General features: G+C 48.7%; 1 protein-coding gene across 1 annotated transcript; it reads right to left on the reverse strand.

Annotated features, from left to right (window-relative positions):
- Window positions 1–13,230: 13,230 nt before the first annotated feature.
- Window positions 13,231–13,698, reverse strand: LOC132816930 (variant surface antigen C-like). The gene has a single exon (XM_060826955.1). The coding sequence runs from the start codon at window positions 13,696–13,698 to the stop codon at window positions 13,231–13,233; it is 468 nt and encodes a 155-aa protein (XP_060682938.1).
- Window positions 13,699–27,948: the final 14,250 nt, after the last annotated feature.

Consider the following 27,948-nt stretch of genomic DNA (forward strand, 5'->3'; position numbering starts at 1 on the left):
TTCCCTCAACTCAGCACTGCCCTCCTAACCTGCAATCCTCTTCCTGACCTCTCCGCCCCCACCCCACTCCGGCCTATCACCCTCACCTTGACCTCCTTCCACCTATCCCACCTCCATCGCCCCTCCCCCTAGTCCCTCCTCCCTACCTTTTATCTCAGCCTGCTTGGCTCTCTCTCTTATTCCTGATGAAGGGCTTATGCTCGAAACGTCGAATTCTCTATTCCTGAGATGCTGCCTAACCTGCTGTGCTTTGACCAGCAACACATTTGCAGCTTTTTACTTAGCATTGGAATAGCCAAGCCCAGAGATAATAAAGACATATGTGAGTGTTTCAGCAGGAGAAGAGCTGTGGTAAGTATGAAAATTTGCAAAATACGGATCTGAATGTAGATAGTCTTTGTGATTGAGTGATTAAGTGATCAGCAGCTCATCTCAAAGTTGCATAGGATGTCATTTGGTCTGGTTCAGCCTCGATAGTTACTGGGGGAGAGATGGAGTCGGGAACTGCACCAGTGAATGCAGGTTTTGATGGACAAGTGCATTTCTGTTCACTGAGGACTGGACAGTGAACAGGTATACAATTCAGAGACTGTGCTGGGGTTCAGGGAAGTGCTGGTGAGATACAGCTTCATGCAGAACCTGACACTGATTTACAAATACAGTATCAAGGGGAAGCTTTAGATGGGAAAGAGGAGAGAACAAAATACTGGTCCTTGGAGGACTCCAGATTTAATAGTGGGAAATTTAGGAAGAGAAATTGGACTGGAGGCCCGTGACTTAGTGGAGTGCCTCAAGGGTCGGTGCTTAGCCTATTGCAGTTTGTTATCTATATCAATGATTTGAATGAGAAGGTATAAGGCATGATTAGTAAGTTTGCAAAAGATATTGTGGACAGTGAGGAAGCTTGTCAGAAATTGCAGCACGACCTTGATCCGCTGGGGAAGTCGGCTGAGAAAAGTCAGACTTTAATATAGATAAGTGTGAGGTCGTGCATTTTGGAAAGTCAAGTTAAGATAGGAGTTTCATGGTGAATGGTAGTGCCTTAAGGAGTGTAGTGGAATAGAGGGACTTTGGAGTTCAGGTGCACGGTTCTCTGAAAGTGGAGCCACAGGTAGACAGGACAGTGAAAAAGACTTTTGGTACACTGGCCTTCATCAGTTAGGGCATTGAGTATAGAAGTTGAAAAGTTATGTTGCAGTTGTACAGGGTGTCAGTTAGGCTCACTTGGAATATTGTGTTCAGTTTTGGTCACCTTGCTATAGGAAGGATGTTATTAAATTGGAAAGAGTGCAGAAGAAATTTACAAGGAGATTGCCAGGTCTCAAGGGTCTGAGTTATAGAGAGAAGTTGGACAAACTAGGACTTTTTTTCTTTAGAGCACAGGAGACTGAGGGGTATGGAAGTGTATAAGATAATGAGAGGCATGGATAGGGTGAATGCACTCAGGCTATTTCCCAGGGTTGAGGAATCGAGAACTAGAGGGCATCGGTTTAAGGTTAGAGGGGAAAGAATAAAAGGGAACCTGAGGGGTGACATTTTTACATAGAGAGTGATACGCATATGGAATGAACTGCCAGCAAAAGTGGTTGAAGTGGGTACATTAAAAACATTTTAAAAGCATTTGGACAAATACATGGATAAAAAAGATATGAGCCAAGAGTGGGGAAATGGCATTAGCATTGACAGACATTTTTGTCAGCATGTACGAGTTTGGACCAAAGGGCCTGTCTCCATACTGTAGGTCTCTATGACTCTAAGTCATTGTAGATGATTTTGTGGCCACACTGTAGAAGGAGTGGAATCAAGTGAAGACATTCTCACCCAGAGAAGAGACATTGGAGGAAGATTGTGTGGTTATCCATATCAAATGCTGCAGACAGGTCAGTAAAGATGAGTAGGGATAGTTTATCGTGGTCACAGACATGTAGGATGTCATCTATGCCTTTGATAGTGTCATTTCAGTTTGGTGACAGAAGTTGAATTCTGATTTAGGAGGAAAAGGAGGTTGAAGAGGGGCGCTACTTTGCAAGAATAGTGAAGTCTTTTTTTGAGGGAGGTCATGAAAGCATCTTTGAAAAGGATGGACAGTATGTGAGTAAGGGAAATCTTTAATGATATTAGACAGATCTTGTGGCCACAAAAGAAAGTTAAGTGGTCAACACTTTGGTGAGAATATAGTGAACGGTTAGGGTTAGAGGGTCACTGAGCAGATAGGAGAAAGATGCAAGCTCAAGGCTTGGGTAGGGGGGATGTTGGGAAAGTTTGGTTTGGTGAGTAGAGGGAGCAGGAACAGCTGTTCTGGTGGTCAAACTTCTAGTGGCAAAAGTCTCCATGAACAAGAAGAGGCAGGTAGGAAGGGTTAAGTAAGATGATTTGTGTTGGAGAAAATAAGCCAGAGTGAATACTGGAATAGTGAGTAGTTTTGGCAAAGCAAAACGAGTGTTTTACATAGCTCAACAAGATCTAGCAATAAATAGTTACATCTATTATCCATCATGCACTCTGGTTATACTCTTTGGACTTAATAAAGCTGAAATGAGGAAAGAACCATGAAAGTCAACAGGTTGTGAGAGAGACGAATAATTTCAAAAGAGATAATAGCATGACCTATGATCTGATTGGGAGAACTAGCCATTTGGATACAGAACTGGCTCTAAGGTAGGAGACAGAGGGTGGTGGTGGTGGGTTGATTTTCAGACTTGAGGCCTGTGACCAATGGAGTGCCACAAGGATCAGTGCTGGGTCCTCTATTTCTTGTCATTTACATAAATGATTTGGATGCGACCATAAGAGGTACAGTTAGTAAGTTTGCAGATGACACCAAAATTGGAGGTATAGTGGACAGCGAAGAGGGTTACCTCAGATTACAACAGGATATTGACCAGATGGGCCAATGGTCTGAGAAGTGGCAGATGGAGTTTAATTCAGATAAATACGAGGTGCTGCATTTTGGGAAAGCAAATCTTAGCAGGACTTATACACTTAATGGTAAGTCCTTGGGAGTGTTGCTGAACAAAGAGATCTTGGAGTGCAGGTTCATAGCTCCTTGAAAATGGAGTCGCAGGTAGATAGGATAGTGAAGAAGGTGTTTGGTATGCTTTCCTTTATTGGTCAGAGTATTGAGTACAGGAGTTAGGATGTCATGTTGCAGTTATACAGGACATTGGTTAGGCCATTGTCAGAATATTGCATGCAATTCTGGTCTCCTTTCTATTGGAAAGATCTTGTGAAACTTGAAAGGGTTCAGAAAAGATTTACAAGGATGTTACCAGGGTTGGAGGATTTGAGATATAGGGAGAGGTTGAACAGGCTAGGGTTGTTTTCCCTGGAGCGTCAGAGGCTGAGGGGTGACCTTATAGAGGTTTACAAAATTATGACAGGCATGGATAGGGTAAATAGGCAAAGTCTTTTCCCTGGGGCCGGGGAGTCCAGACCTAGAGGTTTAGGGTGAGAGCGGAAAGATACAAAAGAGGCCTATGGGCCAACTTTTTCACACAGAGGGTAGTACATGTATGGAATGAGTTGCCAGAGGATGTGGTGGAGGCTGGTACGATTGCAACATTTAAGAGGCATTTGGATGGGTATATGAATAGGAAAGGTTTGGAGGAATATAGGCTGGGTGCTGGCAGGTGGGACTAGATTGGGTTGGGATATGTGGTCGGCATGGATGGGTTGGACTGAAGGGTCTGTTTCCATGCTGTACATCTCTATGACTCTAGGTAGATTATTCCTATCGCGGTATTGCCGTAAATGGAGGTCCAATGGCTAAAGAGTGAGAAATTTGAAAGTACTTTTGTAAGTGACTTGGAAGAGATTTTTTTTCCAATCACAGAATCATAACTTTGGTGGGAATGGTGCACTGGATATCAAGTCTCTCTATTCAACAAGTTGTCACAGTGTGAAATAAGGTGAAAGTGAGAACTGCAGATGCTGGAGATTAGAGTCGAGAGTGTGGGGTTAGAGACGGTTATCAGGTCAAGCAGCATCCAAGGAGCAGGAAAATCAATGTTTCAGACAAAAGTCCGAAACATCGATTTTCCTGCACCTCGAATGCTGCCTGATTGCTGTGCTTTTCCAGCACCACACTCTTGACACTGTGTAATAAGACCAGTTTAATCTGTAGAATAATCACTGCCTGACTGTAAATAATATTTTAAGATAAAAGAAGCTCACATAAATTTCAAACAGTGAACAAGAAACAAGACTTATTTATTAAAGCAAACATTATTTTCTAAAATGTGCAAAACAGATTATTAGTTACCAATGCAGACTTAAACTATACCCCCTTGAAATCAAACACAAACATTGATTTACATGGAGGGCAGGCAAATAAGATAATATTAGGAATATCATGGGTGGAAAATATAGGCAAAAAAGGCATAAGGTCTGTGGATCAAAGTCCAAGCCAACAGATGTGGAATGAGATGACTTTTCTCACAGTTATTGTTTTGTTTTTTGGTGATGATATCATGTTGTCAACTGCAGTGATACTCTATATAAAAGCCAGTCAGCTAGACCTAGATCTTGGCTTGAATTAGAAGTTTTCTTTCTTTTTGCAAAATCTTTGAGTGTTTTTGCTTCTTTTGGTTAAAAAAAACAGAGAGGGATTTGACTTGCTTTCATGTTTTCTAAGAGGTGCTGATGGCTTTGACTGTCCCAAAAAGGAGAGTTGGCAGCCACCAACAGGCCCAGAAGAAATCTCCTGCTCAGCCTTGACATACTGTGGGCAGGTACAGTATGAGAATGGAACTTCTGTGCTTTCATGAGATGAGTTGACCAGCAGCTGCAATAGTCAGCAACACAGGAGGTCAATAGTGGTCACTGCTAAGTCTACAACCAAGCCTTGGAAGAAGATCTAATGATACCCCAGACTAAGGCAAATAAAGGTACTGGATGGGGAGGTTTTACAACCTCATGAAGCGGGCATGGGGGGAGGGGCTGGAGAAAAGTGCTTTAAAATTGGAAAGGAAGAAAGGGGGTTTGTATTTTGAAGAGGGTGTCCCAATGTACAAAGGACACCCTCTAAATATATTATCATTTTCATTACTGCACTTTAAAAATCATTTTAAAAACATGTTGCCCACTTCTGCCTCTACCAAAACTTTTATGCATTGTATAATATGAGTAGCAGGGTAATATTATGTTCAATTGAGTTTTTAACAAACTAAATTTAGCTTTTATTGATTTATATATGTGTTAGGCTGGCTGTCAATTTCAGCAGTCAATACTTTTCATAATGTACTGCATACTCCACCGCATTTCCTCCACTTCCCGCTCCTCCGCCCTTGAGCCCTGCCCCTCCAACCGCCATCAGGACAGAACCCCACTGGTTCTCACCTACCGCCCCACCAACCTCCACATACAGCGTATCATCCGCCATCATTTCTGCCACCTCCAAACGGCCCCCACCACCAGAGATATGTTTCCCTCCCCTCCCCTATCAGCGTTCCGAAAAGACCACTCCCCCTGTGACTCCCTCGTCAGGTCCACACCCCCCACCAACCCAACCTCCACTCCCGGCACCTTCCCCTGCAACCGCAAGAAATGCAAAGCTTGCGCCCACATCTCCTCCCTTACTTCTCTCTAAGGCCCCAAGGGATCCTTCCATATCCGCCATAAATTCACCTGCACCTCCACACACATCATTTATTGCATCCGCTGCACCCGATGTGGCCTCCTCTATATTGGGGAGACAGGCCGCCTACTTGTGGAACGTTTCAGAGAACACCTCTGGGACACCCGGACCAACCAACCCAACCACCCCAACCACCCCATGGCTCAGCACTTTAACTCCCCCTCCCACTCCACCGAGGACATGCAGGTCCTTGGACTCCTCCATCGCCAAACCACAGCAACACGACGGTTGGAGGAAGAGCGCCACATCTTCCGCCTAGGAACTCTCCAACCACAAGGGATGAACTCAGATTTCTCCAGTTTCCTCATTTCCCCACCCCCCACCTTGTCTCAGTCAAATCCCTCAAACTCAACACCGCCTTCCCTACCTGCAATCTTCTTCCTGACCTCTCCGCCCCCACCCCACCCCGGCCTATCACCCTCACCTTGACCTCCTTCCACCTATCGCATCTCCAACACCCCTCCCCCAAGTCCCTCCTCCCTACCTTTTATCTTAGCCTGCTGGACACACGTTCCTCATTCCTGAAGAAGGGCTTATGCCCGAAACGTCGATTCTCCTGTTCCTTGGATGCTGCCTGACCTGCTGTGTTTTTCCAGCAACACATTTTCAGATCTGATCTCCAGCATCTGCAGTCCTCACTTTCTCCTCGAATACTTTTCATAATGTATGGATCAACTCAGGAGTAAATGGGAAATTGATGGCATGGCCACCACCCTATTTTGTATGCAGCAAACTCCCACTACCTTGTTCCCCCTCCCCCCCATCCATAGAAATAACACTTATGGGGGCATATATAATCTAGTCTCATATTTGTCAAATGTCTTTCGGTAATGCACCTGTGAAGTACCTTGGGACATTTCACTCCATTGACTATGTATAGTTTATAAATATAAGTTGTTGTTGTTGACATCAGCCATCCTGAATGTTAGTGCATATAGGACAACCACATTTGCATATTTCTGACTACTTATAGTTCAGCAGATGATTAAGAGCTGGAGGAGCAATGGTGACACTCACATTCAAACACCTGAATAGTCTTTTGAATATAGGGATACCAAGTCATGAAGAAATGATGACCATCCACTGAAGTAGGGGAAATAGGGTAGCATTGCTGATATGAAATGGGAAAAGTATGATATCAAGGATCTGATGATATAGAATCTACAGGAGTGGAAGTAATAAATGAGGATGAAGACTCTGGTGGAAATACACTATAAGTCCCAACCAGTATTATTCTGTAGGACAGAGTATAAATCACATTGTGAAGGCATGTAAAAGAAGCAGTACTTTAATAATGGTGACCTCAACCTTCATTGATTGGGAAAATAAAATTGGCAAAAAGTGACAAGGAAATTGATAAGAAAATAAAATTGACAATGAAGAATTCATAGAGTGTATTCAGGACAACTTCCCAGAAAACATTCTCAATCCAACAAGTGATTTGGTTACGTGTAACGAGGCTGATTAAATAAATAATCTCAGAGTAAGAGATCCCCTAGAAAATAATGATATAGTACCGTGAAATTCAGCATTTTGTTTGAGCGAGAGAAATTTGGTTCAGAAACAACTATGCTAAACGTAACTAAGGGTAATTACATATGGATGAGGGCTGAGTTGACTAGAGTGAACTCAGAAACGTACTTAGCAGAAAAGAGACAATTGAGAAACAATGGCAGATATTTAAGAAAACGTTCATGATTCACAACAAAGATGTTGCAGTGAGGAAGAATGAGAAGGGCACAAACTGATCGTGGTTAAGGATAGCATCAACTTGAAAGCAAAAACATGTAATGTGGCAAAGAATAGTGGTAAAGCAGAGGACTGGGAAAGTGGACCCAAAGGGCTTCAATCTAGAAGAACAGGTCAGCAGATACATGGGAACATCATCACCTGCAAGTTCCCCTTCAAGTCACTTACCATCCTGACATGGAAATATATCGCTGTTTTTTCATTGTCACTGGGTCAGAATTCACAACATAAGAGCATTGTGGGTCAGTCCACAGCATGGACAGTACAGCAGTTCAAAGGAAACTAAGGATGGGCAATAAATACTGGCCAGCTAGCAACACCCACATCCCATGAAAAAAAACAAAACTGTAGTGAGGATGGCCCAAGGAATTACGGAGGAGTATATGCAGGTTAAGAGAGTGGACAAAAACTTGGCAGGTGGAATTTAACGTGGGAAAATGTGAGGTAATATATTTTGGTAAAGGAGTTGAATATTATTTAAATGGGGAAAGACTACAAAAAGTTACAACATAAGGGATTTCAGGGTCTTCGTGCAAGAATCACAAAAAAGTTGCATCCATGTTCAGTGGGTATTTATCCAAATGCAAAAAGCGATTAGCTGGTTGTATAAAGTTCCCACTAAGATGAACTGACCCCTCTGGCTTCAAAATCAGCACAATCACTGTTTCCCATTCTGCAAATTGCACTAGTTTGATCATTCTTTTGCTATCCAACCTTCTAATTTTTGCCTCTACTTCTGCCTGTAAGGTCAATGGCACTGGGCAGGCCTTGCAGGATCAGGGAATTGCTTGCTGGTCAACATACAAGATGGCCTTGGCATCTTTGATAGTCCCTAGACCTTCCTAAAAAACATCAGGATATTTAGTTAGGACTTCACTCAGGTAACCACATTCTCTGATCAAAAAATGTTTAGCCAACGTAGGTGAATCTTTCTCACCCAATTTTGCTTGGGTCCAAACCTTTTACTACAATCAGTGGTAACTGAACCAGCTGCTTCTCACAAAAGACCAGAAACAAAGTTGTACCCTTAATGTGTAAAGATTCCCCAGTATGGGTTCCCAGTCTAGCCGAGGTCGTGAATTTTGTTAAAGAGTCGTTCTGTGATCACTGAAATGGCCACGCCAGTATCAACATCCATTAGAACCGGGTGACCATTTCGCCAGATGCTTATTTTGATTGGTCGTGATTTGGGTGTTGCTGAGCAAGTTAACTGTTCCAAGCCAGATGTAGGTGGACGTTCCAGGGTGTGCACACTCCTGGACACCGGCCTATGAGTTCTCTTATTCAGTTTAGGCCTAGTGGGACTCTTTTGCTGTCTCAAGTCCGCATACCGACAGCACCTACAATGGCTTGCTGGTGCAGATCCAGAAAATAATTTTAACCAAGCCTTAGCTTTGTTTTAGGGTTTTGCTGTAGGCTGATCTAGAGCCCCTCTGTTCAGGATATGTCCTTCATGAAGCTATGCAATTTCCTTCACTCACGTGGTGTTCCCCAGGCTCAGTCAGACTGGCGAAGGTGTCCACTTCCATTGGAATACCCTGCAACTCAAACGTCTACTTGCATTTTCTAATGATAAAGACAGTTGTAGTGCCTGTTTGAAGTCCAGTTGGGCTTCAGCTAGTAAGCACTTTTACATGGTTACATATTAATCCCAGATACCAAACGGTCTGTCAGAATCTCATTAAGGGTTAAACTAAAGTCACATGCCTCTGCCAGTCGTCTTAACCTCATCAAAAATCCCAAAACAGATTCATCTGGTTTAGAGGAGGCTTGGGGGCCATAATAATCCTTATCTAAATCTATCAACTCTTGAAAGGTTAGTGTCTGGTGCCTCAGGGTGAGGTTAGGCTGGCTCCTAATAACCAAAACGCTGTGGGTCCACAAGCTGTCAGAAGAATTACTTGTTGCTTCTCATCTGCCCCAGTGTCATTCACTTGGGAAAATAATGCATTCTTTCCACATACTGGGCCCAGTTTTCAAAGGCAGGATTGAATGAGTCAAGCTTCCCAAATAACAACATGATGCCGGAAATGCTTACCCTACTCAAAGCTGACTATTGTGAGTGAATTTCTTTAGCATGTACTTTTCTATCGTCACAACTGGAATAACTCCACAGAGGCCGGTATTTATGCAATGGAGAGTCCTCGACACTGATCCAGCTCCCTCAGAGCAGCTCTCAGAGTGAACAGAATCACTGACACTCCTGATTATGTCTGTCCGCCAGGGCCAGATTATCAGCCCCAATCAGAGAACTCGTTTTCCATGAGGTTGGTTTGGCTGACCTCTTTGCCAGCACTCCACTCCCTCTGGGCTCTTTTCTGGAGGTGGAATCAGGAATGGAAGGGTTTCCCATCACAGGTCACCACTTGAGCTAACATTATGGCCAATTACCATTGCAATAGAATTTTTCTACTTTGTTATTCATCCATAATAGTAGGCTAGTAGCTGGTGCCATTATATTAGTTGTACAGTTTTATAAGTTGTTGAGAGGATTCACTCCCTCGCAGCAGCTTCTTCCGTACTCCTTCAATCTGCCAGTTTCAAGAGTATGTCCAATACTTTTAACTGGAGGTCAAGTTTGAACTTTAAGCAATAATTCAAAATTCCAGGAAATATCACTGCCAAGTGACTTTACACTGAATACAATCCCAACCCATGACGGGCTTTTGATGTGGTTGATGTAATGAGATCTGCTCAGCTATACATCACATCATGTGCACATTTTAACATGTGATTTAATTCTCAAAGAAACTTTTCATAAATGAATTTCTGTGATGGTCAGCTCTGGAACCAGTTTATTAAAAACACTAAAATAAAATAATGCAGACAGTGCAATGTTTGAATAAAAACGGAAAATGCTGGATTTGAGTTGAGAGAAGCAGAATTTATGCACCAGTAGCCTTTTCTTTTTGCTGCCTAGATTTTTCCTTTATCATAATGTAGATTTTGCTAAGATAGAAATTGTCCAATTTTCTGGTAAATTATCTCATTGTATCTTGGAGACTGAGTCCAGGATTTAATGGGGGAGTGTGGGCGAGAAGATTACAGGCTTCTCGAGTATTGATGGAGGAATTTGAAATGCTGTTGGGGAGGATAGGACAGGATGAGATTAGCAGGGTAGTAAGGTGAGAAATTTAATGACTGGTAGTGTTTATATTTAGGACTCACCCTTTTATTATATACATGGTGTTTTGAATGTGTTTCCTGCAGCACAAAAGCACTCTCACTGGTTTTGACCATCTCAGTGAGACAATGCTTGTAGCAGGAGCCCAAGGCTGGCATTAGGCCAACTATTTGTAAATACAAATTCTTGAATTGTATTTTACCAATGGAGCATGCAGCTCATTTACCGCCAGAAGTCTAGCGAGCATCAAGAATCCCATTTTAAAACTTGATGTCAATCTATTGTATCCAAAAAATGACTCCCCAAGGTCTCAGGAGATTGCTCCATCGGTGTCCATTGTTTGCTCTGCTCCTTCGTTTATCAGCAGTTATACTAATAGTTCAATTATCAAAATTGTCCTCAACTGAATGTTTTTAGACTAGCACATTCCCAACTCCAGGACTATGTGCTGAGGGATGCAATAAAGCTTGGGACAGCCACCCCATGCGTCTGATATGAAAAGACCATAATGTACAATGGGGCTGGTAACTTATAAAAACCTTCGACTGTATGCTTGTTATTGAATGTAAGTAGTTAATGCTACTATTGAATTGAATTTAATTGAATTAGGTTTATTGCCATGTGCTCACATCAGTACAATGGAATGTTTATAAGTCATTACTTACAGCACCATCTTGGGTCCAAAAGTACAGACTCTTGTACAAAGCAGAAAAACAAAGAAAACAACGTTTAAAAAGTTAAGCATTACGGTCCTAAATACTAGAAAAATAAAAAAGTACAGTCAACAGTTCAGGTCCTCAGTCCTAAAGTGCCTGGCCATACTAGGCTCGCACTCCTCACAAGGGTTTGACCTTCCTCATTCTGGGCTTGATCTCACCCCCCACCACAGCCTGGGGCTGTCTGCTCTTGCCAACTTGCCAGTTGCCAACACTGTCGCAGTCTTGGGCTGTCTGCTCCTGCTCTCACCGCTGGTCACCTTGGACGGCCTGCTCCCACTCTCACTGCTAGTCACCTTGGGCAGCCTGCTCCCACAATCACGACTAGTGACCTCAGACTGCCTGCTCCCACACTCACTACTGGTCACATTGGTCTGTCTGCTCCCACTATCACTGCTGGTCACCACTCTCACTGCTAGTCATCTTGGGCTGTGCTCCCACTCTCACTGCTGGTCACCTTGGGCTGCCTGCTCCCACTCTCACTGCTGGTCACCTTGGGCTGCCTGCTCCCACACTCACGACTAGTGACCTCGGACTGCCTGCTCCCACTCTCACTACTGGTCACCTTGGACTGTCTGTTACCACTCTCACTGCTGGTCTCTCTGGGCTGCCTGCTCCCACTCTCATGGCTGGTTACCTTGGACTGCCTGCTCCCAATCTCATGGCTGGTTACCTTGGACTGCCTGCTCCCACTCTCACTACTGGTTACCTTGGACTGTCTGCTCCCACTCTCACGGCTGGTTACCTTGGACTGCATGGTCCCACTCACTGTTGGTTACCTCGGACTGCCTGCTCCCACTCTCACAGTTGGTTCACCTTGGACTGCCTGCCCCCACACTCACTGCTGGTCATGTTGGGTGTGCTCCCACTCTCACACCTGGTCACCTTGGGCTGCTTACTGCCACTCTCACTGCTAGTCACCTTGGGTGGTGCTCCCACTCTCACCACGGGTCACCATGGCTGTCTGCTCCAACTCTCACTGCTTGTCACCTTGGGCTATCTGCACCCACTCTCACCGCTAGTCACCTTGGCTGCCTGCTCCCACTATCACTGCTGGTTACCTTGGGCTGCCTGCTCCCACTCTTACTGCTGGTCACCTTGGGCTGTCTGCTCCCACTCTTACTGCTGGTCACCACTCTCACTGCTAGTCATCTTGGCTATGCTCCCACTCTCACTGCTGATTACCTTGGGCTGCCTGCTCCCACTCTCATGGCTGGTCTCTCTGGGCTGCCTGCTCCCACTCTCACTGCTGATTACCTTGGGCTGCCTGCTCCCACTCTCACGGCTGGTCTCTCTGGGCTGCCTGCTCCCACTCTCAGGCTGGTTACCTTGGACTGCCTGCTCCCACTCTCACGGCTGGTTACCTTGGGCTGCCTGCTCCCACTCTCACGGCTGGTTACCTTGGACTGCCTGCTCCCACTCTCACGGCTGGTTACCTTGGGCCGCCTGCTCCCACTCTCACGGCTGGTTACCTTGGACTGCCTGCTCCCACTCTCACTGCTGGTTACCTTGGACTGTCTGCTCCCACTCTCACTGATTGTCACTTTTGCCTGTGCTCCCACTCTCACTGCTGGTCACCTTGGGTTGCCTGCTCCCACTCTCACTGCTGGTTACCTTGGACTGTCTGCTCCCACTCTCACTGCGGGTTACCTTGGACTGTGTTCTCCCACTCTCACTACTGGTCACCTTGGACTGTCTGCTCCCACTCTCACTACTGGTCACCTTGGACTGTCTGCTCCCACTCTCACTACTGGTCACCTTGGACTGTCTGCTCCCACTCTCACTGCTGGTCACGTTGGGCTGTGCTTCCACTCACATTCCTGGTCACCTTTGGCTGTCTGCTCCAACTCTCACCGCTGATCACATTGGGCTGCCTGCTCCCACTATCACTGCTGGTCACCTTGGGCTGTGCTCCCACTCTCACTGCTGGTCACCTTGGGCTGCCTGCTCCCACCCTTACTGCTGGTTACCTTGGGCCGTATGCTCCCACTCTCACTGCTGGTTACCTAGGACTGCTTGCTCCCACTCTCACGGCTGGTTACCTTGGACTGCCTGCTCCCACTCTCACTGCTGGTTACCTTGGACTGTCTGCTCCCACTCTCACTGCTGGTCACCTTGGACTGTCTGCTCCCACTCTCACTGCTGGTCACCTTGGACTTTCTGCTCCCACTCTCACTGCTGGTCACCCTGGGTTGCCTGCTCCCGCTCTTACTGCTGGTTACCTTGGACTGCCTGCTCCCATTCTCACGGCTGGTTACCTTGGACTGCCTGCTCCTACTCTCACAGCTGGTTACCTCGGACTGCCTGCTCCCACTCTCACGGCTGGTTACCTTGGACTGCCTGCTCCCACTCTCACGGCTGGTTTCCTTGGGCTGCCTGCTCCCACTCTCACGGCTGGTTACCTTGGACTGCCTGCGCCCACTCTCACGGCTGGTTACCTTGGACTGCCTGCTCCCACACTCACTGCTGGTCATGTTTGGTGTGCTCCCACTCTCACACCTGGTCACCGTGGGCTGCTTACTGCCACTCTCACTGCTAGTCACCTTGAGTGGTTCTCCCACTCTCACCACGAGTCACCATGGCTGTCTGCTCCAACTCTCACTGCTTGTCACCTTGGGCTATCTGCACCCACTCTCACCGCTAGTCACCTTGGCTGCCTGCACCCACTATCACTGCTGGTTACCTTGGGCTGCCTGCTCCCACTCTTACTGCTGGTCACCTTGGGCTGTCTGCTCCCACTCTCAGGCTGGTTACCTTGGACTGCCTGCTCCCACTCTCACGGCTGGTTACCTTGGGCTGCCTGCTCCCACACTCGCTACTGGTCACCTTGAGCTGCCTGCTCCCACACTCACTACTGGTCACCTTGAGCTGCCTGCTCCCACTCTCACGGCTGGTTACCTTGGACTGCCTGCTCCCACTCTCACGGCTGGTTCCGTCGGACTGCCTGCTCCCACTCTCACGGCTGATTAACCTGGACTGCCTGCTCCCACTCTCACTGCTGGTTACCTAGAACGGCCTGCTCCCATTCTCACGGCTCGTTCACCTTGGACTGCTTGCTCCCACTCTCACTGCTGGTCACGTTGGGCTGTGCTCCCACTCTCCCTCCTGGTCACCTTGGGCTGCCTGCTCCCACTCTCACTGTAGGTCACTTTTGACTGTGCTCCCACTGTCACCGCTGGTCACCTTGGGTTGCCTGCTCCCACTCTTACAGCTGGTTACCTTGAGCTGTCTGTACCCACTCTCACTGCTGCTCTCTCTGGGCTGCCTGTTTCCGCTCTCACTGCTGGTCACCTTGGACTACCTGCTCCCACTTTCACTACTCGTGACCTCGGACTGCATGATCCCACTTTCACTGCTGGTCACCTTGGGCTGCCTATTCCCACACTCACTACTGGTCACCTTGGGCTGTCTGCTCCCACTGTCACTGCTGGTTACCTTGGACTGCCTGCTCCCACTCTCACTGCTGGTCACCTTGGACTGCCTGCTCCCACGCTCACTACTGGTCGCCTTGTTCTGCCTGCTCCCACTCTTACTGCTGGTTACCTTGTGCTGTATGTTCCCACTCTCACTGCTGGTTACCTTGGACTGTCTGCTCTCACTCTCACTGCTGGTCACCTTGAGCTGCCTGCTCCCATACTCACTACTGGTCACCTTGGGCTGCCTGCTCCCACTGTCACTGCTGGTTAGCTCGAACTGCCTGCTCCCATTCTCACGGCTCGTTCACCTTGGACTTCCTGCTCCCACTCTCACTGCTGGTTACCTTGGGCTGCCTGCAGCCACTCTCACTGCTGGTCACCTTGGACTGTCTGCTCCCACTCTCACTGTTGGTCACGTTGGGCTGTGCTCCCACTCTCACTCCTGGTCACCTTGGGCTGCCTGCAGCCACTCTCACTGCTGGTCACCTTGGGTTGCCTGCTCTCACTCTCACTGTTGGTCACGTTGGGCTGTGCTCCCACTCTCACTCCTGGTCACATTGGGCTGCCTGCTCCCAATATCACTGCTCGTCACTTTGGACTGCCTGCTCCCACTCTCACGGCTGGTTACCTTGGTCTGCCTGCTCCCACTCTCACTGCTGGTTACCTGGGACTGCCTGCTCCCACTCTCACTGCTGGTTACCTAGGACTGCCTGTTCCAACTCTCATGGCTGGTTACCTTGGACTGCCTGCTCCCACTCTCACTACTGGTCACCTTAGACTGTCTGCTCCCACGCTCACTACTGGTCACCTTGAGCTGCCTGCTCCAACACTCACTGTTGGTCACGTTGGGCTGTGCTCCCACTCTCACTCCTGGTCACCTTGGGTTGCCTGCTCTCACTCTCACTGTTGGTCACGTTGGGCTGTGCTCCCACTCTCACTCCTGGTCACATTGGGCTGCCTGCTCCCAATATCACTGCTCGTCACTTTGGACTGCCTGCTCCCACTCTCACGGCTGGTTACCTTGGTCTGCCTGCTCCCACTCTTACTGCTGGTTACCTGGGACTGCCTGCTCCCACTCTCACTGCTGGTTACCTAGGACTGCCTGTTCCAACTCTCACTGCTGGTCACGTTGGGTTCCCTGCTCCAACTCTCACTGCTGGTCACGTTGGGCTGTGCTCCCACTCTCACTCCTGGTCACCTTGGGCTATCTGCTCCCACTCTCACTGCTGGTCACCTTGGGTTCTCTGCTCCAACTCTCACTGCTGGTCACGTTGGGCTGTGCTCCCACTCTCACTCCTGGTCACCTTAGGCTATCTGCTCCCACTCTCACTGCTGGTCACCTTGGGCTGTCTGCTCCAACTCTCACCGCTGGTAACATTGGGCTGTCTGCTCCCACTATCACTGCTGGTCACCCTGGGATGTCTGCTCCAACTCTCATTGCTGGTCACCTTGGACTGCCTGCTCCCACTCTCACTGCTAGACAACTTGGGCTGTGCTCCCACTCTCACTGCTGGTCACCTTGGGCTGTGCTCCCACTCTCACTGCAGGTCGCCTTGGGCTGCCTGCTCCCACTCTCACTGCTGGTTACCTTGGACTGCCTGCTCCCACTCTCACGGCTGGTTACGTAGGACTGCCTGCTCCCACTCTCACTGCTGGTTACCTTGGACTGTCTGCTTCCACTCTCACTACTGGTCAGCTTGGACTGTCTGCTCAAACTCTCACTGCTGGTCACCTTGGACTGCCTGCTCCCACTCTCACTGCTGGTTACCTTGGACTGTCTGCTCCCACTCTCACGGCTGGTTACCTTGGACTGCCTGCTCCCACTCTCATTGCTGGTTACCTTGGACTGTCTGCTTCCACTCTCACTACTGGTCAGCTTGGACTGTCTGCTCCCACTCTCACTGCTGGTCACCTTGGACTGCCTGCTCCCACTCTCACTGCTGGTTACCTTGGACTGTCTTCTCCCACTCTCACGGCTGGTTACCTTGGACTGTCTGCTTCCACTCTCACTACTGGTCACCTTGGACTGTCTGCTCCCACTGTCACTGCTGGTTAGCTCGAACTGCCTGCTCCCATTCTCACGGCTCGTTCACCTTGGACCTCCTGCTCCCACTCTCACTGCTGGTTACCTTGGGCTGCCTGCAGCCACTCTCACTGCTGGTCACGTTGGGCTGTGCTCCCACTCTCACTCCTGGTCACACTGGGCTGCCTGCTCCCATTATCACTGCTCGTCACTTTGGACTGCCTGCTCCCACTCTCACGGCTGGTTACCTTGGTCTGCCTGCTCCCACTCTCACTGCTGGTTATCTGGGACTGCCTGCTCCCACTCTCACTGCTGGTTACCTAGGACTGCCTGCTCCAACTCTCATGGCTGGTTACCTTGGACTGCCTGCTCCCACTCTCACTACTGGTCACCTTAGACTGTCTGCTCCCACGCTCACTACTGGTCACCTTGAGCTGCCTGCTCCCACTCTCACTGCTGGTCACCTTGGGTTCCCTGCTCCCACTCTCACTGCTGGTCACGTTGGGCTGTGCTCCCACTCTCACTCCTGGTCACCTTGGGCTATCTGCTCCCACTCTCACTGCTGGTCACCTTGGGCTGTCTGCTCCAACTCTCACCGCTGGTAACATTGGGCTGTCTGCTCCCACTATCACTGCTGGTCACCCTGGGATGTCTGCTCCTACTCTCATTGCTGGTCACCTTGGACTGCCTGCTCCCACTCTCACTGCTAGACAACTTGGGCTGTGCTCCCACTCTCACTGCTGGTCACCTTGGTCTGTGCTCCCACTCTCACTGCTGGTTGCCTTGGGCTGCCTGCTCCCACTCTCACTGCTGGTTACCTTGGACTGCCTGCTCCCACTCTCACGGCTGGTTACGTAGGACTGCCTGCTCCCACTCTCACTGCTGGTTACCTTGGACTGCCTGCTCCCACTCTCATTGCTGGTTACCTTGGACTGTCTGCTTCCACTCTCACTACTGGTCAGCTTGGACTGTCTGCTCCCACTCTCACTGTTGGTCACCTTGGACTGCCTGCTCCCACTCTCACTGCTGGTTACCTTGGACTGTCTGCTCCCACTCTCACTGCTGGTTACCTTTGACTGTCTGCTCCCACTCTCACGGCTGGTTACCTCGGACTGCCTGCTCCCATTCTCACGGCTCGTTCACCTTGGACTGCCTGCTCCCACTCTCAATGCTGGTCACGTTGGGCTGTGCTCCCACTCTCACTCCTGGTCACCTTGGGCTGCCTGAACACACTCTCACTGCTGGTCACCTTGGGTTCCGTGCTCCCACTCTCACTGCTGGTTACCTCGGACTGCCTGCTCCAACTCTCAATGCTGGTCACCTTGGCCTGTCTGCTCCAACTCTCACCGCTGGTAACATTGGGCTGCCTGCTCCCACTATCACTGCTGGTTACCTTGGACTGCCTGCTCCCACTCTCATAAGGGAATAGCTTGGACTGCCTGCTCCCACTGTCACTGCTGGTTACCTAGAACTGCTTGCTCCCACTCTCACTGCTGGTTACCTTGGACTGCCTGCTCCCACTCTCACTGCTGGTTACCTTGGACTGCCTGCTCCCACGCTCACTACTGGTTACCTTGGACTGTCTGCTCCCACTCTCACTACTGGTTACCTTGGGCTGTCTGCTCCCACTCTCACGGCTGGTTACCTTGGACTGCCTGCTCCCACTCTCACGGCTGGTTAACTTGGACTGCCTGCTCCCACTCTCACTGCTGGTTACCTCGGATTGCCTGCTCCCACTCTCACTACTGGGTACCTAGGACTGGCTGCTCCCACTCTCACTGCTGGTCACCTTGGACTGTCTGCTCCCACTCTCACTGCTGGTCACCTTGGGTTGCCTGCTCCGACTCTCACTGCTGGTTACCTTGGACTGTCAGCTCCCACTCTCACGGCTGGTTACCTTAGACTGCTTGCTCCCACTCTCACAGCTCGTTCACCTTGGACTGCCTGCTCCCACTCTCACTGCTGGTTACGTTGGGCTGTGCTCCCACTCTCACTCCTGGTCACCTTGGACTGCCTGTTCCCACTCTCACTGCTGGTCACCTTGGGTTCCCTGCTCCCACTCTCACTGCTGGTCACGTTGGGCTGAGCTCCCACTCTCACTCTTGGTCACCTTTGGCTGTCTGCTCCAACTCTCACCGCTGGTAACATTGGGCTGCCTGCTCCCACTATCACTGCTGGTCACCCTGGGATGTCTGCTCCTACTCTCATTGCTGGTCACCTTGGACTGCCTGCTCCCACTCTCACTGCTAGACATCTTGGGCTGTGCTCCCATTCTCACTGCTGGTTACCTTGGGCTGTATGCTCCCACTCTCACTGCTGGTTACCTAGGACTGCCTGCTCCCACTCTCACGGCTGGTTACCTTGGACTGCCTGCTCCCACTCTCACGGCTGATTAACTTGGACTGCCTGCTCCCACTCTCACTGCTGGTTACCTAGGACTGCCTGCTCCCATTCTCACGGCTCGTTCACCTTGGACTGCTTGCTCCCACTCTCACTGCTGGTCGCGTTGGGCTGTGCTCCCACTCTCACTTCTGGTCACCTTGGGCTGCCTGCTCCCACTCTCACTGCTGGTCACTTTTGACTGTGCTCCCACTGTCACCGCTGGTCACCTTGGGTTGCCTGCTCCCACTCTTACTGCTGGTTACCTCGAGCTGTTTGTACCCACTCTCACTGCTGCTCTCTCTGGGCTGCCTGTTTCCTCTCTCACTGCTGGTCACCTTGGACTATCTTCTCCCACTGTCACTACTCGTGACCTCGGACTTCCTGCTCCCACTTTCACTGCTGGTCACCTTGGGCTGCTTGCTCCCACACTCACTACTGGTCACCTTGGGCTGCCTGCTCCCACTCTCACTGCTTGTCACCTTGGGCTGTTTGCTCCAACTCTCACAGCTGGTAACATTGGGCTGCCTGCTCCCACTATCACTGCTGGTCACCCTGGGATGTCTGCTCCTACTCTCATTGCTGGTCACCTTGGACTGCCTGCTCCCACTCTCAGTGCTAGACATCTTTGGCTGTGCTCCCACTCTCACTGCTGGTCACCTTGGGCTGTGCTCCCACTCTCACTCCTGGTCACCTTGGGCTGCCTGCTCCCACTCTCACTGCTGGTCACTTTTGACTGTGCTCCCACTGTCACCGCTGGTCACCTTGGGTTGCCTGCTCCCACTCTTACTGCTGGTTACCTTGAGCTGTTTGTACCCACTCTCACTTCTGCTCTCTCTGGGCTGCCTGTTTCCGCTCTCACTGCTGGTCACCTTGGACTACCTGCTCCCACTTTCACTACTCGTGACCTCGGACTGCCTGATCCCACTCTCACCGCTGGTCACCTTGGGCTGTCTGCTCCCACTCTCACCACTGGTCACCTTGGGCTGACTGCTCCCACTCTCACTGCTGGTCACCTTGGGCTGCCTGCTCCCACTCTCAGTGCCAGACACCTTGGACTGCCTGCTCCCACACTCACTGCTGGTCACCTTGGAATGCCTGCTCCCACTCTCACTGCTGGTCACCTTGGGCTGTGCTCCCACTCTTACTGCTGGTTACCTTGGACTGTCTGATCCCACTCTCACGGCTGGTTACCTTGGACTGTCTGCTCCCACTCTCACTGCTGGTTACCTTGGGCTGCCTGCTCCCACTCTTATTGCTGGTTACCTTGGACTGTCTGATCCCACTCTCACGGCTGGTTACCTTGGATTGTCTGCTCCCACTTTCACTGCTGGTCACCTTGGGCTGCCTGCTCCCACTCTCACTACTGGTCACCTTGGACTGTCTGCTCCCACTCTCACTGCTGGTTACCTTGAGCTGTCTGTTCCCACTCTCACTGCTGTTGACCTTGGGCTGCCTGCTCCCACTCTCACTGCTGGTTAGCTTGGACTGTCTGCTCCCACTCTCACTGCTGGTCACCTTGGACTGTCTGCTCCTGCTCTCACTGCTGGTTACCTTGAGCTGTCTGTTCCCACTCTCACTGCTGGTCACCTTGGGCTGCCTGCTCCCACTCTCACTGCTGGTCACCTTGGACTCTCTGCTCCCACTCTCACTACTGGTCACCTTGGACTACGTGCTCCAACTCTCACTGCTGGTCACCTTGTACTTCCTGCTCCCACTATCACTGCTGGTCACCTCGGACGGCCTGCTCCCGCACTCACTGCTGGTCACCTTGGACTGCCTGCTCCCACTCTTACTGTTGGTTACCTTAGACTGCCTGCTCCCATTCTCACCACTGGTCACCTTGGACTGTCTGCTCCCACTCTCACTGTTGGTTACCTTGGACTGTCTGCTCCCACTCTCACGGCTGGCTACCTTGGACTGCCTGCTTCAACTCTCACTGCTGGTCACCTTGGGTTGCTTGCTCCCACTCTTATTGCTGGCTACGTTGAGTTCTCTGTTCCCACTCTCACTGCTGCTCTCTCTGGGCTGCCTGTGTCCTCTCTCACTGCTGGTCACCTTGAATTACCTGCTCCCACTCTCACTGCTTGTCACCTTGGGCTATTGCTCCCACTCTCACTGCTGGTCACCTTGGACTGCCTATTCCCACTCTCACTGCTGGTCACCTTGGACTGCTTGCTCCCACTCTCACTGTTGGTCACCTTGGGCTGTCTGCTCCCACTCTCACCACTGGTCACCTTGGGCTGAGCACCCACTCTCACTGCTGGTCACCGTGGGCTGCCTGCTCCCACTCTCACTACTGGTTACCTTGAGCTGTCTGTTCCCACTCCCACTGCTGATCACCTCAGACTGCCTGCTCCCACTCTCACTTCTGGTGACCTCAGACTGCCTGCTCCCACTCTCACTACTGGTCACCTTGGACTGTCTGCTCCCATTCTCACTGCTGGTCACCTTGGACTGCCTGCTCCCACTCTCACCGCTGGTCACCTTGGGCTGTCTGCTCCCTCTCTTACTGCTGGCCACCTTTGGCTGGGTTCCGACTCTCACCGCTGGTCACCTTGGGCTGTCTGCTCCCTCTCTTACTGCTGGCCACCTTTGGCTGGGTTCCGACTCTCACTGCTGGTCACCTTTGGCTGGGTTCCGACTCTCACTGCTGGTCACCTTGGGCTGTCTGCTTCCACTCTTACTGCTGGCCACCTTGGGCTTCCTGCTCCCACTCTCACTGCTGGTCACCTTGGGTTGTCTGCTCCCACTCTCACTGCTGGTCCCCTTGGGTTGTCTGCTCCCACTCTCACTGCTGGTCACCTTGAGCTATACTCTCACCCTCACTGCTGGTCACCTTGGGCTGTGCTCCCACTGTCACCGCTGGTCACCTTGGGCTGTGCTCCCACTCTTATTGCTGGTTCCCTTGAGCTGTCTGTTCCCACTCTCACTGCTGCTCTTTCTGGGCTGCGTGTTTCCACTCTCACCGCTGGTGACCTTGGACTACCTTCTCCCACTCTCACTATTGGTCACCTTGGGCTGCCATTTCCTACTCTCACTGCTGTTCACATTGTGTTATGCTCCCACTGTCACTGCTGGTCACCTTGGACTGTCTGCTCCCACTCTCGATGCTAATCACTTTGTACTGTGCTCCCACTCTCACTGCTGGTCACCTTGGGCTGTGCTCCCACTCTCACTGCTGGTCACCTTGGGCTGCCTGCTCCCACTCTCACTGCTGGTCACCTTTGGCTGGGTTCCGACTCTCACTCTGGTCACCTTGGGCTGTCTGCTCCCACTCTTACTGCTGGTTACCTTAAGCTGTCTGTTCCCACTCTCACTGCTGCTCTCTCTGGGCTGCCTGTTTCCACTCTCACCGCTGGTCACCTTGGGCTGTGCTCCCACTCTCACTGCTGGTCACCTTGGACTGCCTATTCCCACTCTCACTGCTGGTCACCTTGGGTTGTGGTCCCACTCTCACTGCTGGTCACTTTGGTCTGCCTGCTCCCACTCTCAGTGCTGGTCACCTTGGTCTGTGCTCCCACTCTCACTGCTGGTGACCTTGGACTGCCTACTCCCACTGTCACAGCTGGTCACTTTGGACTGTCTGCTCCCACTCTCACTCCTGGTCAGGTTGGGCTGCTTGCTCCCACTCTTAACGCTGATCCCCTTGGGCTGTCTGCTCCCACTCTTACCGCTGATCACCTTGGGCTGCCTATTGGAGTTGGATTAGGATACCTAAGAGGGCAACATTCACAATCGAGAAAAGTGTTGTATAAGTGCAATTTTTATAATGAGTAGTTTGGAATGTTGTGTACTATATTTTTAGATATTTTATGAATAAAGTATATCTTTGCCAGAAGAAGTCCACGTAACAGTAATGTCAAGATTCCTCCTGATCATTCGCCTTTATCATGAATTATATCATTATTCTCATCCTTTTTTATACTGGGGCAATTTTCTCTTTCTCTCTCTCTCTCTCTCTCTCTCTCTCTGCTGTAGGAGGTGTTTGCTCATTTCTGTAGGTACTGATTACCATTTGGTATTTCACCCATTTGTCATTTACACATGAGCACACACCGTGGGTTGGCTTTTTATCAACAGGAAGCACTGGAGCCACACTTAATCTCGGTATCATTTTATATCTACTTGCATACACATCTACCAGGGTCACTGACAGTGGTGTGGAACAGGAAAGCTGATTTCTAAGGCCATTGTGCCAACTCATCATTGCCCAATATAAGATTAGCTTACCCCATTCAGATAAACCATCCTAGTCTGTATAGTTCAGTCGTTCACTGAACAAAATCACAAACATGTCAGCAAGTGTACTCTAAGAGCAACTAACCCCAATATATACTTGCAGTACCTTCCATTTTACACAGCCTTTTGATTCATCAGAATGTCTTACAAAATTCCTTATTGTGGAGGTGATGTCTAATAGTTTTAGATTTTCAAGAGTCACTTTGGGCTGTGCTCCCACTCTCACTGCTGGTTACCTTGGTCTCAGTTTTCAAAGATATTTTGCAAAATTAATTGATGGAAATGCTGATACTCTAAGATTTTGATCCTGCTGTGCGCGCAAGGTCCACTTATCACAGAATCCATGCTATAGCATTGATTCCCATCTCCGATCACATTTCCTTGAAGTGAAACTGCCCACTGGAAAAATGGAATTGGCGTAGTTGGCTGGCTGTGCATCATTGTGGTATACAAGAATTTATCATTGTATCATCATGAATTTTTATAGTTAGTCTATTGTTTTATTCTCTTGTTTATATAACATAGTACACTAAATCACCTTGGACATGATACTAAAGTTGTACCATTGTTGCAGATCTAATAGGTTCCCCTTTTCAGTAGTTTTATTCTGTCTATGCACTATTTTCGTGCTCCTGAAAACAACTCTCCTGTGCTTTGTTTTGTATAATACAGATTTGGCATGGGTTCAATCCCACAGAAACTACTACTGAGATGAATCACTTCCATTTTATATTCTATCAGGAACTCATTTGCTTCCCCTTTCTCCATTGGCAAAAAGTTTTTTTTTAATGTAATTACTCAATCAACTTTTTTTTTGCACTCAGCTGCAAGGTTAAATTAGTACACCACATCTCTGGGAGTTCTTTTTACTATATTAAGAAAGAAAATGTATTGTCAATATCTCTAAGAGTAAGTACTTTAAGTCTCTTCACCCAGTGTACATATGAAATAACTCAGGGGTCAGTGCACCTGATCACAGCATTCTCAATGTATTGACCATTTTGACTGGAAAATCAGACTGTGGCAAATCCAGAGCACAGTGAATTCAGAGTATTGAACTTTCCACCTATTGTCTTTTCTGGACTCCAGCCGAATGGGATTATTTACAGGTAGTGGAAAGTTATTGTATTACACTCTATTACTATGCTCACTTTTATCTTCAGTAATCCAACAGTTAGTGGATTATGCTGCATGGCTTGAGGGGGTGCATACTGCCCCAGAAGACAGTCTAGAAAAATAGGTGAGTATCATCACTACTTTGCAAAAAAGCAGTTTTTGTGGTTACTAAAGTCAGAATCATGAGGAACTACCAATCTTCAGACTTACTTTCTATACTAAATCCTCACCAGTCATGTACAGCACAAATTTAAAGCAGGGTAAAGCTCCCAATTTGTTCCTACCCCAGTGAACTGATCCTTTCTACCTCAACTGTGTTTGTGCCTCCCCTTGCTCAGTCTCTGCCCACCTATCCTTGTGATACTTCTGAAATCATCACTTCAAGTTTCCAGCTTTTGGCTCTAGCCAACTCCTTTTCACAATGTTGTCCAATCCCTTCACACTCCAATTCCTACCGGGCAGTCTGAGAGATCTCTGTTTCTTCTTTGAAAGGAGGTCAAACCAGTCCAAGTCCACTTCCCTCCCACTGCCTGAATATGGAACAATTCTCCTTCAACTCCACTCACTTTCTTCAAATGTAAAGCTGTTGTTATGTTTATCAGCATGGGCCCTGGCTATACTTTTCTATAGGATACGTGAAGGTTTCCTTATCCACTTAGGCTCCTCTCCATCAGCACTTTTCTGATCAATGATATATTGGTCCCAGCTCTCATCCTGAATTGAAAAATCTCATCGGCTTTACCTCTGATTCTCTTCCTTCTCAACTTCACACGTTCAATCTCCAACTCTTTTATTAACTTCTTGACGTAGAGTCATAGAGATGTACAGCATGGAAACAGACCCTTCAGTCCAACCTGTCAATGCCGACCAGATATCCCAACCCAATCTAGTCCCACCTGCCAGCACCCGGCCCATATCCCGCCAAACCCTTCCTATTCATATACCCATCCAAATGCCTGTTAAATGTTGCAATTGTACCAGCCTCCACCACATCCTCTGGCAGCTCATTCCATACACGTACTCTGTGTGAAAATGTGGCTCCATAGGTCTCTTTTATATCTTTTCCCTCTCACCCTAAACTGTACCCTCTAGTTCTGGACTCCCCAACCCCAGGGAAAAGACTTTGTCTATTTATCCTATCCATGCCCCTCACAATTTTGTAAACTTCTATAAGGTCACCCCTCAGCCTCTGACGCTCCAGGGAAAACAGCCCCAGCCTCTTCAGCCTCTCCCTGTAGCTCAGATCCTCCAACCCTGGCAACTTCCTTGTAAATCTTTTCTGAACCCTTTCAAGTTTCACAACATCCTTCCGATAGGAAGGAGACCAGAATTGCACACAATATTCCAACAGTGGCCTAACCAATGTCCTGTACAGCCGCAACATGACCTCCCAACTCCTGTACTCAATACACTGACCAAATGCCTTCTTCACTATCCTAGCTACCTGTGACTCCACTTTCAACCTGCACTCCAAGGTCTTTTTGTTCAGCAACACTCCCTAGGACCTTACCATTAAGTGTATAAGTCCTGCTAAGATTTGCTTTCCTAAAATGCAGCATTTATCTGAATTAAACTCCTTCTGCCACCTCTCAGCCCATTGGCCCATCTGGTCCAGATCCTGTTGTAATCTGAGGTAATCCTCTTTGCTTTCCACTACACCTCCAATTTTGGTGTCATCTGCAAACTTACTAACTGTACCTCTTATGCTCGCATCCAAATCATTTATGTAAATGTCAAAAAGTAGAGGGCTCAGCACCGATCCTTATGGCACTCCACTGGTCACAGGCCACCCTCCACCACCACTCTCTGTCTTCTACCTTTGAGCCAGTTCTGTATCCAGATGGCTAGTTCTCCCTGTATTCCATGAGATCTAACCTTGCTCATCAGTCTCCCATGGGGAACCTTGTCGAACGCCTTACTGAAGTCCATAAAGATCACATCTATTGCTCTGTCCACACCAATCTTCTTTGTTACTTCTACAAAAAACTCACTCAAGTTTGTGAGACAAGATTTACCACGCACAAAGCCATGTTGACTATCCCGAATCAGTCCTTGCCTTTCCAAATACATGTACATCCTGACCCTCAGGATTCCCTCCAACAACTTGCCCACCACTGAGGTCATGCTCACTGGTCTATAGTTCCCTGGCTTATCCTTACCACCCTTCTTAAACAGTGGCACCACGTTTGCCAACCTCCAGTCTTCCGGCACGTCACCTGTGACCACCGATGATACAAATATCTCAGCAAGAGGTCCAGCAATCACTTCCCTAGCTTCCCACAGAGTTCTCGGGTACACCTGATCAGGTCCTGGGGATTTATCCACCTTTAACCGTTTCAAGACATCCAGCACTTACTCCTCTGTAATCTGGACATTTTGCAAGATGTCATCATCTATTTCCCTACAATCTATATCTTCCATATCTTTTTCCACAGTAAATACTGATGCAAAATATTCATTTAGTATCTCCCCCATTTTCTGTGGCTCCACACAAAGGCTGCCTTGCTGACTTTGAGGGGCCCTATTCTCTCCCTAGTTACCCTTATGTCCTTAATATATTTGTAAAAACCCTTTGGATTCTCCTTAATCCTATTTGCCAAAGCTATTTCATGTTCCTGTTTTGCTCTTGTGATTTCCTTCTTAAGTATACTCCTACTTCCTTTATACTCTTCTAAGGATTCACTCGATCTGTCCTGTCTATACCTGACATATGCTTCCTTCCTTTTCTTAACCAAACCCTCAATTTCTTTAGTCATCCAGCATTCCCTATACCTACCAGCCTTCCCTTTCACCCTGATAGGAATATACTTTCTCTGGATTCTCGTTATCTCACTTCTGAAGGCTTCACATTTTCCAGCCGTCCCTTTACCTGCGAACATCTGCCTCCAATCAGCTTTTGAAAGTTCTTGCCTAATACCGTCAAAATTGGCCTTTCTCCAATTTAGAACTTCAACTTTTAGATCTGGTCTATCCTTTTCCATCACTATTTTAAAACAAATAGAATTATGGTCGCTGGCCCCAAAGTGCTCCCCCACTGACACCTCAGTCACCTGCCCTGCCTGATTTCCCAAGAGTAGGTCAAGTTTTGCATTTTCTCTAGTAGATACATCCACATACTGAATCAGAAAATTGTCTTGTACACAATTAAGAAATTCCTCTCCATCTAAACCTTTAACACTATGGCAGTCCTAGTCGATGTTTGGAAAGTTAAAATCCCCTACGATAACTACCCTATTATTCTTACAGATAGTTGAGATCTCTTTACAAGTTTGTTTCTCAATTTCCCTCTGACTTTTGGGGGATCTATAATACAATCCCAATAAGGTGATTATCCCTTTCTTATTTCTCAGTTTCACCCAAATAACTTCCCTCAATGTATTTCCGGGAATATCCTCCCTCAGCACAGCTGTAATGCTATCCCTTATCAAAAATGCCACTCCCCCTCCTCTCTTGCCTCCCTTTCTATCCTTCCTGTAGCATTTGTATCCTGGAACATTCAGCTGCCAGTCCTGCCCATCCCTGAGCCATGTTTCTGTTATTGCTATGAT

This window comes from Hemiscyllium ocellatum, chromosome 6, assembly GCF_020745735.1.
Source record: "Hemiscyllium ocellatum isolate sHemOce1 chromosome 6, sHemOce1.pat.X.cur, whole genome shotgun sequence".
NCBI lineage: Eukaryota > Metazoa > Chordata > Chondrichthyes > Orectolobiformes > Hemiscylliidae > Hemiscyllium > Hemiscyllium ocellatum.

What these genes read in the sequence shown, in the direction of transcription:
- LOC132816930 (XM_060826955.1), bottom strand. Translation starts at nt 13,698, where the DNA reads ATGACCAGCAGTGAGTGTGGGAGCAGGCAGTCCAAGGTAACCAGCCGT.